The sequence below is a fragment of the Lissotriton helveticus genome, chromosome 1_2 (assembly GCF_964261635.1).
Source record: "Lissotriton helveticus chromosome 1_2, aLisHel1.1, whole genome shotgun sequence".
NCBI lineage: Eukaryota > Metazoa > Chordata > Amphibia > Caudata > Salamandridae > Lissotriton > Lissotriton helveticus.
Window position 1 is genome coordinate 372,384,927 of NC_136058.1, and position 21,605 is coordinate 372,406,531.

Genomic DNA, 21,605 nt, shown 5'->3' on the forward strand with positions numbered 1-21,605 from the left:
AGTCATGTTGTCTTTGCACTCACTCTCACCCTGACATGTCTCTGCTCTGTGTCTCTCTGTCACTTGTCTCTGGTGTCTGACTGGGAGTCGTGTTGTCTTTGCACTCACTCTCACCCTGACATGTCTCTGCTCTGTGTCTCTCTGTCACTTGTCTCTGGTGTCTGACTGGGAGTCATGTTGTCTTAGCACTCACTCTCACCCTGGCATGTCTCTGCTCTGTGTCTCTCTGTCACTTGTCTCTGGTGTCTGACTGGGAGTCATGTTGTCTTTGCACTCACTCTCACCCTGACATGTCTCTGCTCTGTGTCTCTCTGTCACTTGTCTCTGGTGTCTGACTGGGAGTCATGTTGTCTTTGCACTCACTCTCACCCTGACATGTCTCTGCTCTGTGTCTCTCTGTCACTTGTCTCTGGTGTCTGACTGGGAGTCATGTTGTCTTTGCACTCACTCTCACCCTGACATGTCTCTGCTCTGTGTCTCTCTGTCACTTGTCTCTCATGTCTGAATGGGAGTCATGGTGTCTTTGCACTCACTCTCACCCTGACATGTCTCTGCTCTGTGTCTCTGTGTCTCTCTGTCACTTGTCTCTGGTGTCTGACGGGGAGTCCTGTTGTCTTTGCACTCACTCTCACCCTGACATGTCTCTGCTCTGTGTCTCTGTGTCTCTCTGTCACTTGTCTCTGATGTCTGACGGGGAGTCGTGTTGTCTTTGCACTCACTCTCACCCTGGCATGTCTCTGCTCTGTGTCTCTGTGTCTCCCTGTCACTTGTCTCTGATGTCTGACGGGGAGTCGTGTTGTCTTTGCACTCACTCTCACCCTGGCATGTCTCTGCTCTGTGTCTCTGTGTCTCCCTGTCACTTGTCTCTGGTGTCTGACTGGGAGTCGTGTTGTATTTGCACTCACTCTCACCCTGGCATGTCTCTGCTCTGTGTCTCTGTGTCACTTGTCTCTGATGTCTGACGGGGAGTCGTGTTGTCTTTGCACTCACTCTCACTCTGACATGTCTCTGCTCTGTGTCTCTCTGTCACTTGTCTCTGATGTCTGACGGGGAGTCGTGTTGTCTTTGCACTCACTCTCACTCTGACATGTCTCTGCTCTGTGTCTCTCTGTCACTTGTCTCTGGTGTCTGACTGGGAGTCATGTTGTCTTTGCACTCACTCTCACCCTGACATGTCTCTGCTCTGTGTCTCTCTGTCACTTGTCTCTGATGTCTGACTGGGAGTCATGTTGTCTTTGCACTCACTCTCACCCTGACATGTCTCTGCTCTGTGTCTCTCTGTCACTTGTCTCTGGTGTCTGACTGGGAGTCATGTTGTCTTTGCACTCACTCTCACCCTGACATGTCGCTCTGTGTCTCTCTGTCACTTGTCTCTGATGTCTGACTGGGAGTCATGTTGTCTTTGCACTCACTCTCACCCTGACATGTCTCTGCTCTGTGTCTCTCTGTCACTTGTCTCTGGTGTCTGACTGGGAGTCGTGTTGTCTTTGCACTCACTCTCACCCTGACATGTCTCTGCTCTGTGTCTCTCTGTCACTTGTCTCTGGTGTCTGACTGGGAGTCGTGTTGTGTTTGCACTCACTCTCACCCTGACATGTCTCTGCTCTGTGTCTCTCTGTCACTTGTCTCTGGTGTCTGATTGGGAGTCATGTTGTCTTAGCACTCACTCTCTTCCTGACATGTCTCTGCTCTGTGTCTCTCTGTCACTTGTCTCTCATGTCTGACTGGGAGTCATGTTGTCTTTGCACTCACTCTCACCCTGACATGTCTCTGCTCTGTGTCTCTCTGTCACTTGTCTCTGATGTCTGACTGGGAGTCATGTTGTCTTTGCACTCACCCTGGCATGTCTCTGCTCTGTGTCTCTCTGTCACTTGTCTCTGATGTCTGACTGGGAGTCGTGTTGTCTTTGCACTCACTCTCACCCTGACATGTCTCTGCTCTGTGTCTCTCTGTCACTTGTCTCTGGTGTCTGATTGGGAGTCGTGTTGTCTTTGCACTCACTCTCACCCTGACATGTCTCTGCTCTGTGTCTCTCTGTCACTTGTCTCTGGTGTCTGACTGGGAGTCATGTTGTCTTTGCACTCACTCTCACCCTGGCATGTCTCTGCTCTATGTCTCTGTGTCTCTCTGTCACTTGTCTCTCATGTCTGAGCGGGAGTCATGGTGTCTTTGCACTCACTCTCACCCTGAGATGTCTCTGCTCTGTGTCTCTCTGTCACTAGTCTCTGGTGTCTAACTGGGAGTCATGTGGTCTTTGCACTCACTCTCACCCTGGAATGTCTCTGCTCTGTGTCTCTCTTTCACTTGTCTCTGGTGTCTGATTGGGAGTCGTGTTGTCTATGCACTCACTCTCACCCTGACATGTCTCTGCTCTGTGTCTCTCTGTCACTTGTCTCTGGTGTCTGACTGGGAGTCATGTTGTCTTTGCACTCACTCTCACCCTGGCATGTCTCTGCTCTGTGTCTCTCTGTCACTTGTCTCTGGTGTCTGACTGGGAGTCATGTTGTCTTTGCACTCACTCTCACCCTGGCATGTCTCTGCTCTGTGTCTCTCTGTCACTTGTCTCTGGTGTCTGATTGGGAGTCGTGTTGTCTTTGCACTCACTCTCACCCTGACATGTCTCTGCTCTGTGTCTCTCTGTCACTTGTCTCTGGTGTCTGACTGGGAGTCATGTTGTCTTTGCACTCACTCTCACCCTGGCATGTCTCTGCTCTGTGTCTCTCTGTCACTTGTCTCTGGTGTCTGACTTGGAGTCATGTTGTCTTTGCACTCACTCTCACCCTGGCATGTCTCTGCTCTGTGTCTCCCTGTCACTTGTCTCTCATGTCTCTCATGTCTGACTGGGAGTCATGTTGTCATGTTGTCTTTGCACTCACTCTCACCCTGACATGTCTCTGCTCTGTGTCTCTCTGTCACTTGTCTCTGGTGTCTGACTGGGAGTCGTGTTGTCTTTGCACTCACTCTCACCCTGACTTGTCTCTGCTCTGTGTCTCTCTGTCACTTGTCTCTGGTGTCTGACTGGGAGTCGTGTTGTCTTTGCACTCACTCTCACCCTGACATGTCTCTGCTCTGTGTCTCTCTGTCACTTGTCTCTGGTGTCTGACTGGGAGTCGTGTTGTCTTTGCACTCACTCTCACCCTGACATGTCTCTGCTCTGTGTCTCTCTGTCACTTGTCTCTGGTGTCTGACTGGTAGTCGTGTTGTCTTTACACTCACTCTCACCCTGACATGTCTCTGCTCTGTGTCTCTCTGTCACTTGTCTCTGGTGTCTGACTGGGAGTCATGTTGTCTTTGCACTCACTCTCACCCTGGCATGTCTCTGCTCTGTGTCTCTGTGTCTCCCTGTCACTTGTCTCTGGTGTATGACTGGGAGTCGTGTTGTCTTTGCACTCTCTCTCACCCTGGCATGTCTCTGCTCTGTGTCTCTCTGTCACTTGTCTCTGGTGTCTGACTGGGAGTCGTGTTGTCTTTGCACTCACTCTCACCCTGACATGTCTCTGCTCTGTGTCTCTCTGTCACTTGTCTCTGATGTCTGACTGGGAGTCGTGTTGTCTTTGCACTCACTCTCACCCTGACATGTCTCTGCTCTGTGTCCCTCTGTCACTTGTCTCTGGTGTCTGACTGGGAGTCATGTTGTCTTTGCACTCACTCTCACCCTGACATGTCTCTGCTCTGTGTCTCTCTGTCACTTGTCTCTGGTGTCTGACTGGGAGTCATGTTGTCTTTGCACTCACTCTCACCCTGACATGTCTCTGCTCTGTGTCTCCCTGTCACTTGTCTCTGGTGTCTGACTGGGAGTCATGTTGTCTTTGCACTCACTCTCACCCTGACATGTCTCCGCTCTGTGTCTCTCTGTCACTTGTCTCTGGTGTCTGACTGGGAGTCGTGTTGTCTTTGCACTCACTCTCACCCTGACATGTCTCTGCTCTGTGTCTCTCTGTCACTTGTCTCTGGTGTCTGACGGGGAGTCATGTTGTCTTTGCACTCACTCTCACCCTGACATGTCTCTGCTCTGTGTCTCTCTGTCACTTGTCTCTGGTGTCTGACTGGGAGTCGTGTTGTCTTTGCACTCACTCTCACCCTGACATGTCTCTGCTCTGTGTCTCTCTGTCACTTGTCTCTGGTGTCTGACTGGGAGTCATGTTGTCTTAGCACTCACTCTCACCCTGGCATGTCTCTGCTCTGTGTCTCTCTGTCACTTGTCTCTGGTGTCTGACTGGGAGTCATGTTGTCTTTGCACTCACTCTCACCCTGACATGTCTCTGCTCTGTGTCTCTCTGTCACTTGTCTCTGGTGTCTGACTGGGAGTCATGTTGTCTTTGCACTCACTCTCACCCTGACATGTCTCTGCTCTGTGTCTCTCTGTCACTTGTCTCTGGTGTCTGACTGGGAGTCATGTTGTCTTTGCACTCACTCTCACCCTGACATGTCTCTGCTCTGTGTCTCTCTGTCACTTGTCTCTGGTGTCTGACTGGGAGTCATGTTGTCTTTGCACTCACTCTCACCCTGACATGTCTCTGCTCTGTGTCTCTCTGTCACTTGTCTCTGGTGTCTGACGGGGAGTCATGTTGTCTTTGCACTCACTCTCACCCTGGCATGTCTCTGCTCTGTGTCTCTCTGTCACTTGTCTCTGGTGTCTGACTGGGAGTCGTGTTGTCTTTGCACTCACTCTCACCCTGACATGTCTCTGCTCTGTGTCTCTCTGTCACTTGTCTCTGATGTCTGACTGGGAGTCGTGTTGTCTTTGCACTCACTCTCACCCTGACATGTCTCTGCTCTGTGTCTCTCTGTCACTTGTCTCTGGTGTCTGACTGGGAGTCATGTTGTCTTTGCACTCACTCTCACCCTGACATGTCTCTGCTCTGTGTCTCCCTGTCACTTGTCTCTGGTGTCTGACTGGGAGTCATGTTGTCTTTGCACTCACTCTCACCCTGACATGTCTCCGCTCTGTGTCTCTCTGTCACTTGTCTCTGGTGTCTGACTGGGAGTCGTGTTGTCTTTGCACTCACTCTCACCCTGACATGTCTCTGCTCTGTGTCTCTCTGTCACTTGTCTCTGGTGTCTGACGGGGAGTCATGTTGTCTTTGCACTCACTCTCACCCTGACATGTCTCTGCTCTGTGTCTCTCTGTCACTTGTCTCTGGTGTCTGACTGGGAGTCGTGTTGTCTTTGCACTCACTCTCACCCTGACATGTCTCTGCTCTGTGTCTCTCTGTCACTTGTCTCTGGTGTCTGACTGGGAGTCATGTTGTCTTAGCACTCACTCTCACCCTGGCATGTCTCTGCTCTGTGTCTCTCTGTCACTTGTCTCTGGTGTCTGACTGGGAGTCATGTTGTCTTTGCACTCACTCTCACCCTGACATGTCTCTGCTCTGTGTCTCTCTGTCACTTGTCTCTGGTGTCTGACTGGGAGTCATGTTGTCTTTGCACTCACTCTCACCCTGACATGTCTCTGCTCTGTGTCTCTCTGTCACTTGTCTCTGGTGTCTGACTGGGAGTCATGTTGTCTTTGCACTCACTCTCACCCTGACATGTCTCTGCTCTGTGTCTCTCTGTCACTTGTCTCTGGTGTCTGACTGGGAGTCATGTTGTCTTTGCACTCACTCTCACCCTGACATGTCTCTGCTCTGTGTCTCTCTGTCACTTGTCTCTGGTGTCTGACGGGGAGTCATGTTGTCTTTGCACTCACTCTCACCCTGGCATGTCTCTGCTCTGTGTCTCTGTGTCTCTCTGTCACTTGTCTCTGGTGTCTGACTGGGAGTCGTGTTGTCTTTGCACTCACTCTCACCCTGACATGTCTCTGCTCTGTGTCTCTCTGTCACTTGTCTCTGGTGTCTGACTGGGAGTCGTGTTGTCTTTGCACTCACTGTCACCCTGACATGTCTCTGCTCTGTGTCTCTCTGTCACTTGTCTCTCATGTTGAATGGGAGTCATGGTGTCTTTGCACTCACTCTCACGCTGACATGTCTCTGCTCTGTGTCTCTCTGTCACTTGTCTCTGATGTCTGACTGGGAGTCGTGTTGTCTTTGCACTCACTCTCACCCTGACATGTCTCTGCTCTGTGTCTCTCTGTCACTTGTCTCTGGTGTCTGACTGGGAGTCATGTTGTCTTTGCACTCACTTTCACCCTGACATGTCTCTGCTCTGTGTCTCTCGGTCACTTGTCTCTGGTGTCTGATGGGGAGTCATGTTGTCTTTGCACTCACTCTCACCCTGACATGTCTCTGCTCTGTGTCTCTGTGTCTCTCTGTCACTTGTCTCTGGTGTCTGACTGGGAGTCATGTTGTCTTTGCACTCACTCTCACCCTGACATGTCTCTGCTCTGTGTCTCTCTGTCACTTGTCTCTGGTGTCTGACGGGGAGTCATGTTGTCTTTGCACTCACTCTCACCCTGACATGTCTCTGCTCTGTGTCTCTCTGTCACTTGTCTCTCATGTCTGATTGGGAGTCATGTTGTCTTTGCACTCACTCTCACCCTGACATGTCTCTGCTCTGTGTCTCTCTGTCACTTGTCTCTGGTGTCTGACTGGGAGTCATGTTGTCTTTGCACTCACTCTCACCCTGACATGTCTCTGCTCTGTGTCTCTGTGTCTCTCTGTCACTTGTCTCTGGTGTCTGACTGGGAGTCATGTTGTCTTTGCACTCACTCTCACCCTGACATGTCTCTGCTCTGTGTCTCTCTGTCACTTGTCTCTCATGTCTGAATGGGAGTCATGGTGTCTTTGCACTCACTGTCACCCTGACATGTCTCTGCTCTGTGTCTCTCTGTCACTTGTCTCTGGTGTCTGACTGGGAGTCGTGTTGTCTTTGCACTCACTCTCACCCTGACATGTCTCTGCTCTGTGTCTCTCTGTCACTTGTCTCTCATGTCTGAATGTGAGTCATGGTGTCTTTGCACTCACTGTCACCCTGACATGTCTCTGCTCTGTGTCTCTCTGTCACTTGTCTCTGGTGTCTGACTGGGAGTCGTGTTGTCTTTGCACTCACTCTCACCCTGACATGTCTCTGCTCTGTGTCTCTCTGTCACTTGTCTCTGGTGTCTGACGGGAAGTCATGTTGTCTTTGCACTCACTCTCACCCTGACATGTCTCTGCTCTGTGTCTCTCTGTCACTTGTCTCTCATGTCTGAATGGGAGTCATGGTGTCTTTGCACTCACTCTCACCCTGACATGTCTCTGCTCTGTGTCTCTCTGTCACTTGTCTCTGATGTCTGACTGGGAGTCGTGTTGTCTTTGCACTCACTCTCACCCTGACATGTCTCTGCTCTGTGTCTCTCTGTCACTTGTCTCTGATGTCTGACGGGGAGTCATGTTATCTTTGCACTCACTCTCACCCTGACATGTCTCTGCTCTGTGTCTCTGTGTCTCTCTGTCACTTGTCTCTGATGTCTGACGGGGAGTCGTGTTGTCTTTGCACTCCCTCTCACCCTGACATGTCTCTGCTCTGTGTCTCTCTGTCACTTGTCTCTGGTGTCTGACTGGGAGTCGTGTTGTCTTTGCACTCACTCTCACCCTGACATGTCTCTGCTCTGTGTCTCTCTGTCACTTGTCTCTGATGTCTGACTGGGAGTCATGTTGTCTTTGCACTCACTCTCACCCTGACATGTCTCTGCTCTGTGTCTCCCTGTCACTTGTCTCTGGTGTCTGACTGGGAGTCATGTTGTCTTTGCACTCACTCTCACCCTGACATGTCTCTGCTCTGTGTCTCTCTGTCACTTGACTCTGATGTCTGACGGGGAGTCGTGTTGTCTTTGCACTCACTCTCACCCTGACATGTCTCTGCTCTGTGTCTCTCTGTCACTTGTCTCTGGTGTCTGACTGGGAGTCGTGTTGTCTTTGCACTCACTCTCACCCTGACATGTCTCTGCTCTGTGTCTCTGTGTCTCTCTGTCACTTGTCTCTGGTGTCTGACGGGGAGTCGTGTTGTCTTTGCACTCACTCTCACCCTGACATGTCTCTGCTCTGTGTCTCTGTGTCTCTCTGTCACTTGTCTCTGATGTCTGACGGGGAGTCGTGTTGTCTTTGCACTCACTCTCACCCTGGCATGTCTCTGCTCTGTGTCTCTGTGTCTCCCTGTCACTTGTCTCTGATGTCTGACGGGGAGTCGTGTTGTCTTTGCACTCACTCTCACCCTGGCATGTCTCTGCTCTGTGTCTCTGTGTCTCCCTGTCACTTGTCTCTGGTGTCTGACTGGGAGTCGTGTTGTCTTTGCACTCACTCTCACCCTGGCATGTCTCTGCTCTGTGTCTCTGTGTCACTTGTCTCTGATGTCTGACGGGGAGTCGTGTTGTCTTTGCACTCACTCTCACTCTGACATGTCTCTGCTCTGTGTCTCTCTGTCACTTGTCTCTGATGTCTGACGGGGAGTCGTGTTGTCTTTGCACTCACTCTCACTCTGACATGTCTCTGCTCTGTGTCTCTCTGTCACTTGTCTCTGGTGTCTGACTGGGAGTCATGTTGTCTTTGCACTCACTCTCACCCTGACATGTCTCTGCTCTGTGTCTCTCTGTCACTTGTCTCTGATGTCTGACTGGGAGTCATGTTGTCTTTGCACTCACTCTCACCCTGACATGTCTCTGCTCTGTGTCTCTCTGTCACTTGTCTCTGATGTCTGACTGGGAGTCATGTTGTCTTTGCACTCACTCTCACCCTGACATGTCTCTGCTCTGTGTCTCTCTGTCACTTGTCTCTGGTGTCTGACTGGGAGTCGTGTTGTCTTTGCACTCACTCTCACCCTGACATGTCTCTGCTCTGTGTCTCTCTGTCACTTGTCTCTGGTGTCTGACTGGGAGTCGTGTTGTGTTTGCACTCACTCTCACCCTGACATGTCTCTGCTCTGTGTCTCTCTGTCACTTGTCTCTGGTGTCTGATTGGGATGTTGAAAGTTGGGCTGAGACCGTCAACATTATCGGCGCCCTCTTGCTCTCCTTAACCTTTTTGTGCGCGTAAAACAGCCGCCATTTTGAACACCATGGTTTCCCTGCTCTCGCCGAGAGCCAGCGCGCCTTTCTCCCCCTCCTAGCTTCGCCGGCATCCCCCGCATACTGACAACCCCCCTGCCTGCATCTGCCGCGAATCATAAAACCCCTCTTCAGCGCTGCTCTGCCCCGGGCCCTCGTCCTGTTCTCAGCGCAACACCTCCCCTCTTCCCATTTATGATCCCCGGCCCTTTGATGCAAACCCCTTTCTTCCCGTGTGCCCGTTCGTCCTCCTCGTTCCCAAGCCGACACCCAGCTCTGCCGATACTGTTCCTTGCCCCTCCCCGTACAATAGAAAGTTTCCCCCCAGCAAGGGATCCCCGGGTTGATCAAAGCCCCCCGCCCTACGAGATCCGATCGAACCCCACACACTCCATGAATCGGCGGAATATCCAGCTGCGCGATGATCACCACCTGTTGTGAACGGGGCAGGGACTTCCACTGTAACCTTGCGTGGGAACGGGTTGGGAAGGAGGGAGTCTGAGGATGTCTTTCCGTACATCAAAGTACCGACGAGAATGTGTTACGTGCAATAAAGAGATAAACTTGTGTATAAGAGGCCAGGCCTCAGGGATGCAGTTAGAGCACCTCAGAACGATACCTTCTGTCTGTTTCGTTGTGTTCTCCTCCGGAGAGAATAAAAATCTTGTTTCCTGCCTTCCAGTCTCCAGCGCCTGCCTCTTCAATAATTTAACTTCTTTATGGGTTCAAGAGGCGACACCGCCGGGCAATACTTAGGGATCGTATATTCTGGTTGGTAGTGCCACCCCCTTTTTCAACAATTGGCGCCCAACGTGGGGCCCATCAGCGACCCATGGATCCAGTGGGAGAGGTCCTGACGACAAAGTGAACGACTGCAACGATCGGGAACGCGTCTGTCCGATAGACCCTCGTCTGACAGCCGATCATCCGAACTTCACTGGTTCCGAACAGACCTCTCTCGGGTGATCTACGGTCCTGACTGGGAACCATAAGGAGTGCCGCGAGGATAACGGAGAAGAGAGGACGATCGGGCGCTGGATTCGGAAGACAAGAAACTGTCCATGCGGTCCGGGTAAGGTCGTGTAATCACGACAAGTTGCGAAATGATTGCTTGATTGCTTGATTGTTTAAAAATACTAGTATTGCTCTTTTATTTATTTGGAGATTCACTGTCTGCAAACGGAGAAACAACGGGCTCTCTCTTTGCAAGCAGTGGAGGATAGGTAGGGCAGCAGCCGTGCTTATTTTTTCTCCCCCACTCAATAATTACTTGAAACTGAACTGTTGTTCGCAAAACTATTGTTTCCTGGAGATTCCCTGTCTGCAAACAGGGAAGAGACCACCCTTTTTGCAGACAGTGAAAAGGGTAGGTAACGCAGATCTTTGCGGACCTACTCATTCTCCCCATTGTTATTTATTGGTCTTTTGTTATTTTGATCCATGAGGTATTCACTGCCTGCAAACAACGTAGAATAGAAATATTCTGTCCAGTCTTTGCACCTAGTGATAAGATAGGCAGTGCTGACTTTTTAGTCCCTCGTTACGAGCCGTCATGTCTGTCTTCTCCCCACTGATTAGTAGCCTGTTTAGCCCGGACCGCTTATTAGAGATGGACCATCCAGCCCCACTGGAAGGCACCCCTAATAAGGACATGTTCATGAAGCATGGATTGACCGCTATAGCCTATAGTAAACTATGGCATAAATATACGAAAAAGGGTCAAGAAAGTCAGTGGCCCCTGATAGGATCCTTCGATGATGATAAAATAAAAACGCTAGAAACTGCCCTGGGTAAAAACAGGACAACACCCACTATGCTTGACAGTTTCGGCATGTGGCGAAAAGAAACTGAACAACGTAAAAAGAAAACTGAGAGTAGGCTGGAAAAAGAGCTGCGAAAAGCAGCCCACCTAGCTGCCCAGAACTTAGAAAAAGAGATAAAGGAAAGAGAGAAAGCTAAACAGAAACTAGAAATGGAAACGTCAAGCCAGTGTCCGGTTAGAACTCCCTCCATGCTCTACCCTGATTTACCCTCGAAACAACGAGCCAATGAGGACCTGCTGTTAGGTCCTCCTATCATCTACATGCCCCCTCCATATGCCCCTTCTCAACCCTTGGCGCAGCACGCGCCACCCCCAGGTACAAACGAAGGTACCGCCACAGCGTCGGCCCCAATGGCCTCTGTGCCAGCCGAACCCCTTGTATTAAAACCCGCATCAACAACAACGTTAGACGACCATGAGACTCGAGGGGCTGGCCCTGCAAGAACAAACAGACTAGACAAAGATGAGCGAGCGGGGATCGACAAAATAGCAAGGACACTGGTAGAAAGGAAGGATGATGAAGAGTACGTCACAGATATGTTCAGCTCGTATACAGGGAGTCACAGACGACATTTTACCGTACGACTGTGTTATCATGTCTTGAATGCATACGAGGACCGATATCGAGACAAAGGTCCCGAGAGCCTAAGGACTCTGTACCGGAAGGTCGATATCGTGGATGAGGGCGAGTGTGATGTGTCGGACCTCCTTACGCGTACGCTTGAGGTTTTCCGCCACCTCACTGAACGAAAGCCGGAAGCTAAATCCGCAACCTCCGTAGTGACCGAACCACCAACCGAGCAATCTAACACCATGATGCCGATACGAGAGGCTGCCCCTTACTGGGTTCCTCCTCGGGGTACAGGGACTCACGATGATGCAAACAACCAAGATGCGAAGGGAAGGGTAGTGTACAACTGGGTCTACCAGCCATGGGACCGGCAAGAGATACTGACATTCCGGAAATCTCTACCCGACCTACGTAAAAACCCCACTGCCTTCTATACTGAATTGGGTACAGCCCTGGGCTCAACGATTATGACCCTGGCTGACATCGACTTGTTCTTCGGGTTATGTCTACCAGCTGATGTGTGGAAGCAAATCCGGAAAGTCGACCACCTTGAGCTGTTTGGACATACCTGGTCACAACTCAATGACCTGGATAAACAACGGGGACCAGGACAAAAGCCTTTGAAATCCATTCTAGACCTTCCAGATAAAATCGTAGAGAAATTAAAAACCCTAATCCCAGAAAAGAAAGTGGACTGGTCGATAGTGACAGCCTGTCGCCAAAAACCCCAGGAGGATGTATCGGAATACCTCTCCCGGTTTGAAACGGTGTTCTCCGATTACAGTGGCCAGGACATGACCACTGCAACCGGACACCATCTGTTTGTCCAGAATTATGTTAAGGGCCTATCATCGGAAATCTCCCAGAAACTACAGGCCAGCGAGAGTAGTTGGGCAGCCTCCAAACCTACAGCGATTCTCCAAATGGCCCAATATTATGAGCATCAGAAAAATGAAAACGATAGGGCGACAGAGAAAAAGAAGAAGGACTTAAAAGAGAGGGTGATGATTGCCAAACTGCAAGGGGTGACTATAGGACGAGACCAATACCGGGGAAACTACCAGACGAACGTCCCTAAGACTACATTTCCCCAGGACCGCACTCTGACTTCCTACAGTGGACGCACAGACCTTAGAGAAAACCAGTGCGCTTTCTGCAAAGGGACTGGCCATTGGAAATCCCAGTGCCCAGTTCTTCTGGAAATGATCAGAAACAAAGACCCCAGGGATGTAGCAAACGGACCGAGACCTAAGGGACAACAACGAGGGCCCCCAAATGACGCGACTAACGACAGATCAAGCAGACCAAATACGTTCGATCGACCCAGGCAGAACCAATATCAACAATCTGACTATGACGACACTCACACCTTCGCATAGGACAGCCAAGGGCGAGGGAGGGATCCAGTCGAGCTCTATGTTGACCAGCAGGGCCCTTATGTCACTGCTAAGGTCCTGGGTACCAAGTCTCCATTTCTGGTAGACACTGGCGCAACACGTAGTGCGTTATCTAAACGACTGATTCCAAGGGCACCCTTGTCTGGCTCACTCATAACATCGACAGGTTTCGATGGAACGCCCTCCACCAACCCTTTGTCTGCCCCGATTCTCTTTGACGTAGAAAACAACACCACCGACACCACGTTCTTGCTTTCCTCCAATAGCCCTGACGCCATTATGGGACTTGACTTACTGAAACACTTCCGAGCGACGATCAGGTGTTCTCAAGATGGAGTTCGAGTGTTTCTTTACGACAACCCCGTTCTGCTTAGACATTGCTCTCCCCGACACATGTTTTCCATCACCGACGTTGACGCGTCCCTGCTTGACACTCTACCTCCGTATCTGTGGGCCAAAGCGGATTCGGACGTAGGGCGTATGTTAATTGACCCAGTGCACATTACTGTCCGACCAGACGCAACACTCCCAAAACTCCCACAATATCGGATATCGCCAGAGGGCGAGAAGGCATTGGTAATGATTATCCAGTCACTGATAGACGCAGGAGTGGTAGAGGAAGTGGTTAGCAACGTTTGCAATAGCCCTATCTTGCCCATTATCAAGAAGCAGGGAGAGGGAGATGAGAAAGCATACCGTTTTATCATCGACCTCCGAGAGATCAACAAAGTGGTGGTACCCCAGTACCCTGTGGTCTCAGACATCACCACCATCCTGACGTTGATTCCATCCACTGCCACCACCTTTTCCGTCATCGACCTCAAGAACGCATTCTTCTCCATCCCCATCCACCCAGACAGCCGATATCTCTTCGGCTTTACCCTAAAAGCCCGCTCATATAGGTTTTGCCGAGCGCCTCAAGGCTACACGGAAAGCCCTAGCATTTACAGCCAGGCCCTCAAAAGACAACTAGACCAAGTCCAGTTACCCGACGGAGTGGTGTTGGTACAATATGTCGATGACATCCTTTTGGCAGCCGACACCACCCCTCTAGCGGTTACCGCCACCATTCAACTCTTGCACTTCCTTGCGGAGAATGGCCACAAGGTCTCCAAGAAGAAGTTGCAATTCTGCCTACCCCAGGTCACTTACCTAGGCCACCTTTTGTCCAAAGATGGAAGAAAACTCACCCCTGATCGAATCCAAACCATTCTAGATACCCATGTCCCTAAGACCCAGAAGCAGGTTCGCTCCCTATTAGGCCTCACCTCCTTCTGCCGACAATGGTTACCAAACTTCAGCCTCGTTGTAAAACCACTGCTTTCTCTGCTAAACAAAGACGTCCCTTTCCCACTCCCTTGGACCCCTGAGTGTCAAACTTCCTTCACAGAACTGCGAGATGCCCTTTGCTCAGCCCCTGTCCTAGGTACCCCTGATTACAAAAAGCCCTTCTCCCTTTACACTCACGAAAGGGAGGGGTGCGCTTTATCTGTCCTGACCCAGGCCATCGGCCCTAAGCAACGACCGTGCGCTTACTTCTCTGCCACTCTTGACCCTGTCGCCAGAGCCTTGCCTGCCTGCCTTCGAGCTGTAGCTGCTGCTGCAATCTCTATCCGACAGAGTGAGGGGATTGTACTCTCGAATTCCCTCACGGTACTGGTACCCCATGCAGTCGACACCCTCCTGAACCAAACCAAGACGCAACATCTGACGAGTGCACGACTGACTGGATACGAACTGACCTTGCTTTCCCCCCATATCACCCTGAAAAGATGCACCACACTGAACCCAGCAACTCTGTTACCCTTGCCAGAGAACGATCCCAATGTGCACCCCGTACATGACTGCGTGACTCTTACGGACGAACAGACCAGGAGCAGGGTCGATCTCAGAGACACGGCTTTCCCTGACCCCGACGGGGAGCTGTGGGTGGACGGTTCTTGCATCAAACTCTCCGATGGTACCACTTCCGCTGCCTATGCAGTCACCACGGCTCGAACTGTAGTAGAAACAGCCCGCATCACCCAGCGATCTGCCCAGGCAGCGGAACTGATTGCTTTGACGCGAGCCTGCATCCTGGCAACAGGAACCACAGCGAACATTTACACCGACAGCCAGTATGCCTTCGGGGTGGTTCACCATTTTGGGCTCCTCTGGAGGGAGAGAGGATTCTTGACCTCACACGGCACACCCATTTTGCACGGGGATTTAGTCTCCGCCTTAATCGAAGCTGTCCTCCTCCCCAACAAACTTGCCGTTATCAAATGCCAGGCACACAAGAAAGTGACAGACATTATTGGACAGGGAAATGCACTAGCCGACATCACCGCCCGAACGACAGCTGAAAATAGAACGACAACACGTATGTACGTGACCAGGTCACAAGCAGAGAACTGGACTGACGCCAAGGACACAATTAGAGACATACAAACGGCTAGCACACAACACGAGTTGACTGAATTGACACGGGTGGGATTGAAAGACGATGAAGGCTGCTGGCGGACAAAAGACACGAACAGATGGTTGCTACCTGATTCATACTTGATTCCCATATTAACCATGGCACACTCCCCTGCCCACATAGGATCAGCCCCCATGATCGAACTTGTCTCCAGGGTTTGGCACAATGACAAGATCCCAGATTCCGCCAAACGCCTGGTCCAACAATGCTTAATATGCCTGCAACACAACCCCGGGAAAGGAACTGTAGTACCCCGGGGGGGATTTGGGGTCCCAAACCACCCATTTGAAGTCCTGCAGATGGACTACATCCAGCTAGACAGATGCCAAGGCTTGAAATATGTGCTCGTCGTGGTGTGCGCATTTAGCAAGTGGGTGGAAGCATATCCAACCCGTGACAACACCGCTATGGTCACTGCAAAGGTTCTGTTAAAGGAGTTTTTCCCCCGTTATGGCCTCTGTCGTGTTTTATGGAGTGATAATGGCCCCCACTTCGTAGCCAAAGTTATCCAGCTCATCCTAAATGGGCTGGGTATTAAACAGAAATTCCACGCAGTCTTCCACCCTCAATCTGCTGGGCTTGTCGAACGACACAATGCCACACTAAAGCTTAAACTGGCCAAAATAGTGGCTACCACAGGCCTGAAATGGCCAGACGCCCTCCCATTGGCATTGCTATCGATGCGCTCTACCCCCACCCGACATCACTTAACCCCTTATGAAGTTGTCTTCGGTCGACCCATGAGCGTCTGGTCTGCCCCGAAACCAACTTCCATTCATGACGTTCCGGACGTCCTAATGTCTGATTATCTGTAAAAATTGACTGAAACTTTGTCTGTCCTTCATCAGCAGGTGCAGCAGGCCATCCCCGATGCTTCCAGGGGTCCGGGTCACGCCATCCAGCCGGGGGACTTCGTGCTGATCCGAAATTTTCAGCGATCAAAGAGTTTGGAACCCCGGTGGACGGGCCCCTGGCAAGTACTGATCACCACTCGGACCGCACTTCGAGTGGAGGGGAAGAAACACTGGCTGCACGCTCATCACTGCAAAAAGGTCTCTCCAGCCCTGGCCACGACAGACACCGTCAACACCCAAGAAGAGCTCCTGAACCAGGACCGACCATCGTTGAACTGCTATCCTGATACTGAGACACTTGAACTTTCAAAACATCCTGACCCCACTGTGCCATCTCAAGAAGGGTATTTCCTGCGTCGAAAGGAGGGAGCTTCGGCTAAGTAGGCCACGGACTAGGTTAAAGGATCTCAGAACGGTGACCCAAACTACCAAGGGTTACCTGGAGAGAAGCTAAAACTAAGTCTGTGGTCCTGCCCACTACCGAGCACCTTGAAAACGAAGATGATGGAAGCGCCAGATAAGAAGATGATGGAAGCGCCAAACAAGAAGCCGACGGGGACAGCAGGAAATACCCACTACAGAAATCCGAGAACAGACAGACTCCATAGCTCAAAGACAATTGCACTCTTCATCACAATCCTCTTCTGTTTTCTCCTCATGACCACGCTCTGGATTTTGGAAGAACATGCACCTGCTCACGAAACATTCCTAACCACTGCTCAGCCTACCACCATGAAGGACCATTATCTAATTTCGCTCTCTCCTCAACTAAGAGAGAGGCGAAAGGAGTTTTGGAACAACTCTTTCGTGCAGCTACTTCACCAGCACAATCTTGCCACCAATACCACCAACTGCTGGATCTGTGGGTTGCTACCCCATGCCACTGGACATTCAATACCATTCATCCCTTCACCCTTCTCTGTCCACGGCTCCTGCCTTGCTTGGCTGATCCTCCTGCAAGAAAGCTATACGGGCAATGCCACCTCCAGCAGAACTGCAGCACATTCTTCTCACGGGGCCGGGCGAAACAAGACAAAGACACACTTCTGCCCGCTGACCCCCAGCGACTCGACCCAAATGGACATCCCGGCTAAAGAACGAATCGAAATGCAGGTGTTCAACAATCCAACCAGACCCACCTTCTCCTATCTGCGGAAACGAACGGCTGCCACTCTGACTGTGGCCCTGTCGGTCATCAACGTCACAGGCCACATGTGTGTAGAAGGACTTGGGACACAGCTGGTGGGTCGCAGCGCTTGCCGCTTTACCAGAACTTTGGATTCCACGGATCCACCTTCCTTTGTGTCATCCCCAAACATGTATTTCATCTGCGGCACGAAGGCCTACACCTGGCTCCCCAAAGGCTGGGGGGGCACTTGCTACATCTCCTTCGTCCTTCCTCCGACTTATGTAGCCCCAGCGAATCACCACAGGCAAAAACGAGCCAAAGACATTGAACAAGCCGACTCAACAGGGGCGCAGTTCCTCGATGCTATGAAAGGACTCGTCCCCCTCTGGGGCCCGATGGCAAACAGCCGTGCCATCCGACATTTGACTCAGGCAGTCGAGACGACCATGAACATCACAGCGGGCATCTTTGCCAACAACACTGCCGAGCTCCAAGCGGTCCGTTTGGTGGCTCTTCAGAACCGCCTCGTTCTAGATGTGGTTCTGGCGGACCGTGGAGGAGCATGCCGCATTATTGGGTCCAGTTGTTGCACATACATACCGGACAACTCACCCTCAGTGTACAAAGCCATCGAACATCTTCACAGACTCTCTTCGGAAGTTCACCAAGAGCAAGAAGAATGGTCGCTTGGTGGTTGGTTCTGGGACACCGTCAAAAGCTGGGGCTGGAGACTGCTCACCATTATCATGATTCCCGTAGTTGTAATATGTGGCCTGTGCTTGGGAATTCAATGTCTGCCACCTATGTGTTCTTTATGTGCGAGTTGTATTTTTCCCAAAACTGTGGACTTTGGAAGCGAACACATGAGAGCATTGTATGATACCGAAGTTAGGAACTTGATGAAAATTGACATTGAGTAAAGCAAGTTGGCTAGATATGTTGAAAAGGGGGGACTGTTGAAAGTTGGGCTGAGACCGTCAACATTATCGGCGCCCTCTTGCTCTCCTTAACCTTTTTGTGCGCGTAAAACAGCCGCCATTTTGAACACCATGGTTTCCCTGCTCTCGCCGAGAGCCAGCGCGCCTTTCTCCCCCTCCTAGCTTCGCCGGCATCCCCCGCATACTGACAACCCCCCTGCCTGCATCTGCCGCGAATCATAAAACCCCTCTTCAGCGCTGCTCTGCCCCGGGCCCTCGTCCTGTTCTCAGCGCAACACCTCCCCTCTTCCCATTTATGATCCCCGGCCCTTTGATGCAAACCCCTTTCTTCCCGTGTGCCCGTTCGTCCTCCTCGTTCCCAAGCCGACACCCAGCTCTGCCGATACTGTTCCTTGCCCCTCCCCGTACAATAGAAAGTTTCCCCCCAGCAAGGGATCCCCGGGTTGATCAAAGCCCCCCGCCCTACGAGATCCGATCGAACCCCACACACTCCATGAATCGGCGGAATATCCAGCTGCGCGATGATCACCACCTGTTGTGAACGGGGCAGGGACTTCCACTGTAACCTTGCGTGGGAACGGGTTGGGAAGGAGGGAGTCTGAGGATGTCTTTCCGTACATCAAAGTACCGACGAGAATGTGTTACGTGCAATAAAGAGATAAACTTGTGTATAAGAGGCCAGGCCTCAGGGATGCAGTTAGAGCACCTCAGAACGATACCTTCTGTCTGTTTCGTTGTGTTCTCCTCCGGAGAGAATAAAAATCTTGTTTCCTGCCTTCCAGTCTCCAGCGCCTGCCTCTTCAATAATTTAACTTCTTTATGGGTTCAAGAGGCGACACCGCCGGGCAATACTTAGGGATCGTATATTCTGGTTGGTAGTGCCACCCCCTTTTTCAACAGGGAGTCATGTTGTCTTTGCACTCACTCTCACCCTGACATGTCTCTGCTCTGTGTCTCTCTGTCACTTGTCTCTGGTGTCTGACTGGTAGTCGTGTTGTCTTTGCACTCACTCTCACCCTGACATGTCTCTGCTCTGTGTCTCTCTGTCACTTGTCTCTGGTGTCTGACTGGGAGTCATGTTGTCTTTGCACTCACTCTCACCCTGGCATGTCTCTGCTCTGTGTCTCTGTGTCTCCCTGTCACTTGTCTCTGGTGTCTGACTGGGAGTCGTGTTGTCTTTGCACTCTCTCTCACCCTGGCATGTCTCTGCTCTGTGTCTCTCTGTCACTTGTCTCTGGTGTCTGACTGGGAGTCGTGTTGTCTTTGCACTCACTCTCACCCTGACATGTCTCTGCTCTGTGTCTCTCTGTCACTTGTCTCTGGTGTCTGACTGGGAGTCGTGTTGTCTTTGCACTCACTCTCACCCTGGCATGTCTCTGCTCTGTGTCTCTCTGTCACTTGTCTCTGGTGTCTGACTGGGAGTCATGTTGTCTTTGCACTCACTCTCACCCTGACATGTCTCTGCTCTGTGTCTCTCTGTCACTTGTCTCTGGTGTCTGACGGGGAGTCGTGTTGTTTTTGCACTCACTCTCACCCTGACATGTCTCTGCTCTGTGTCTCTCTGTCACTTGTCTCTGGTGTCTGACTGGGAGTCGTGTTGTCTTTGCACTCACTCTCACCCTGACATGTCTCTGCTCTGTGTCTCTCTGTCACTTGTCTCTGATGTCTGACGGGGAGTCATGTTATCTTTGCACTCACTCTCACCCTGACATGTCTCTGCTCTGTGTCTCTGTGTCTCTCTGTCACTTGTCTCTGATGTCTGACGGGGAGTCGTGTTGTCTTTGCACTCACTCTCACCCTGACATGTCTCTGCTCTGTGTCTCTCTGTCACTTGTCTCTGGTGTCTGACTGGGAGTCGTGTTGTCTTTGCACTCACTCTCACCCTGACATGTCTCTGCTCTGTGTCTCTCTGTCACTTGTCTCTGATTTCTGACTGGGAGTCATGTTGTCTTTGCACTCACTCTCACCCTAACATGTCTCTGCTCTGTGTCTCCCTGTCACTTGTCTCTGGTGTCTGACTGGGAGTCATGTTGTCTTTGCACTCACTCTCACCCTGACATGTCTCTGCTCTGTGTCTCTCTGTCACTTGTCTCTGATGTCTGACGGGGAGTCGTGTTGTCTTTGCACTCACTCTCACCCTGACATGTCTCTGCTCTGTGTCTCTCTGTCACTTGTCTCTGGTGTCTGACTGGGAGTCATGTTGTCTTTGCACTCACTCTCACCCTGACATGTCTCTGCTCTGTGTCTCTGTGTCTCTCTGTCACTTGTCTCTGGTGTCTGACGGGGAGTCGTGTTGTCTTTGAACTCACTCTCACCCTGACATGTCTCTGCTCTGTGTCTCTGTGTCTCTCTGGTCTGACGGGGAGTCGTGTTGTCTTTGCACTCACTCTCACCCTGGCATGTCTCTGCTCTGTGTCTCTGTGTCTCCCTGTCACTTGTCTCTGATGTCTGACGGGGAGTCGTGTTGTCTTTGCACTCACTCTCACCCTGGCATGTCTCTGCTCTGTGTCTCTGTGTCTCCCTGTCACTTGTCTCTGGTGTCTGACTGGGAGTCGTGTTGTCTTTGCACTCACTCTCACCCTGGCATGTCTCTGCTCTGTGTCTCTGTGTCACTTGTCTCTGATGTCTGACGGGGAGTCGTGTTGTCTTTGCACTCACTCTCACTCTGACATGTCTCTGCTCTCTGTCTCTCTGTCACTTGTCTCTGATGTCTGACGGGGAGTCGTGTTGTCTTTGCACTCACTCTCACTCTGACATGTCTCTGCTCTGTGTCTCTCTGTCACTTGTCTCTGGTGTCTGACTGGGAGTCATGTTGTCTTTGCACTCACTCTCACCCTGACATGTCTCTGCTCTGTGTCTCTCTGTCACTTGTCTCTGATGTCTGACTGGGAGTCATGTTGTCTTTGCACTCACTCTCACCCTGACATGTCTCTGCTCTGTGTCTCTCTGTCACTTGTCTCTGGTGTCTGACTGGGAGTCGTGTTGTCTTTGCACTCACTCTCACCCTGACATGTCTCTGCTCTGTGTCTCTCTGTCACTTGTCTCTGATGTCTGACTGGGAGTCATGTTGTCTTTGCACTCACTCTCACCCTGACATGTCTCTGCTCTGTGTCTCTCTGTCAATTGTCTCTGGTGTCTGACTGGGAGTCGTGTTGTCTTTGCAATCACTCTCACCCTGACAGGTCTCTGCTATGTGTCTCTCTGTCACTTGTCTCTGGTGTCTGACTGGGAGTCGTGTTGTCTTTGCACTCACTCTCACCCTGACATGTCTCTGCTCTGTGTCTCTCTGTCACTTGTCTCTGGTGTCTGACTGGGAGTCATGTTGTCTTAGCACTCACTCTCACCCTGACATGTCTCTGCTCTGTGTCTCTCTGTCACTTGTCTCTCATGTCTGACTGGGAGTCATGTTGTCTTTGCACTCACTCTCACCCTGACATGTCTCTGCTCTGTGTCTCTCTGTCACTTGTCTCTGAT

At 51.3% G+C, this 21,605-nt stretch overlaps 2 protein-coding genes across 2 annotated transcripts in view; one reads left to right on the forward strand and one right to left on the reverse strand.

Annotated features, from left to right (window-relative positions):
• The window catches only part of LOC144807938 (endogenous retrovirus group PABLB member 1 Env polyprotein-like), a 106,706-nt gene extending 87,798 nt beyond the window's left edge, over positions 1-18,908 (forward strand). Inside the window, exon 2 of the mRNA XM_078673534.1 lies at positions 16,059-18,908. Coding sequence (XP_078529660.1) covers positions 16,566-18,113 — 1,548 coding nt within the window. The 5' untranslated portion in view covers positions 16,059-16,565 and the 3' untranslated portion in view covers positions 18,114-18,908. The remainder of the gene's footprint in view (positions 1-16,058) is intronic.
• TMEM125 (transmembrane protein 125) overlaps positions 1-21,605 on the reverse strand; it is a 205,514-nt gene that overhangs the window by 166,487 nt on the left and 17,422 nt on the right. The gene's annotated exons all lie outside the window — the stretch shown is intronic.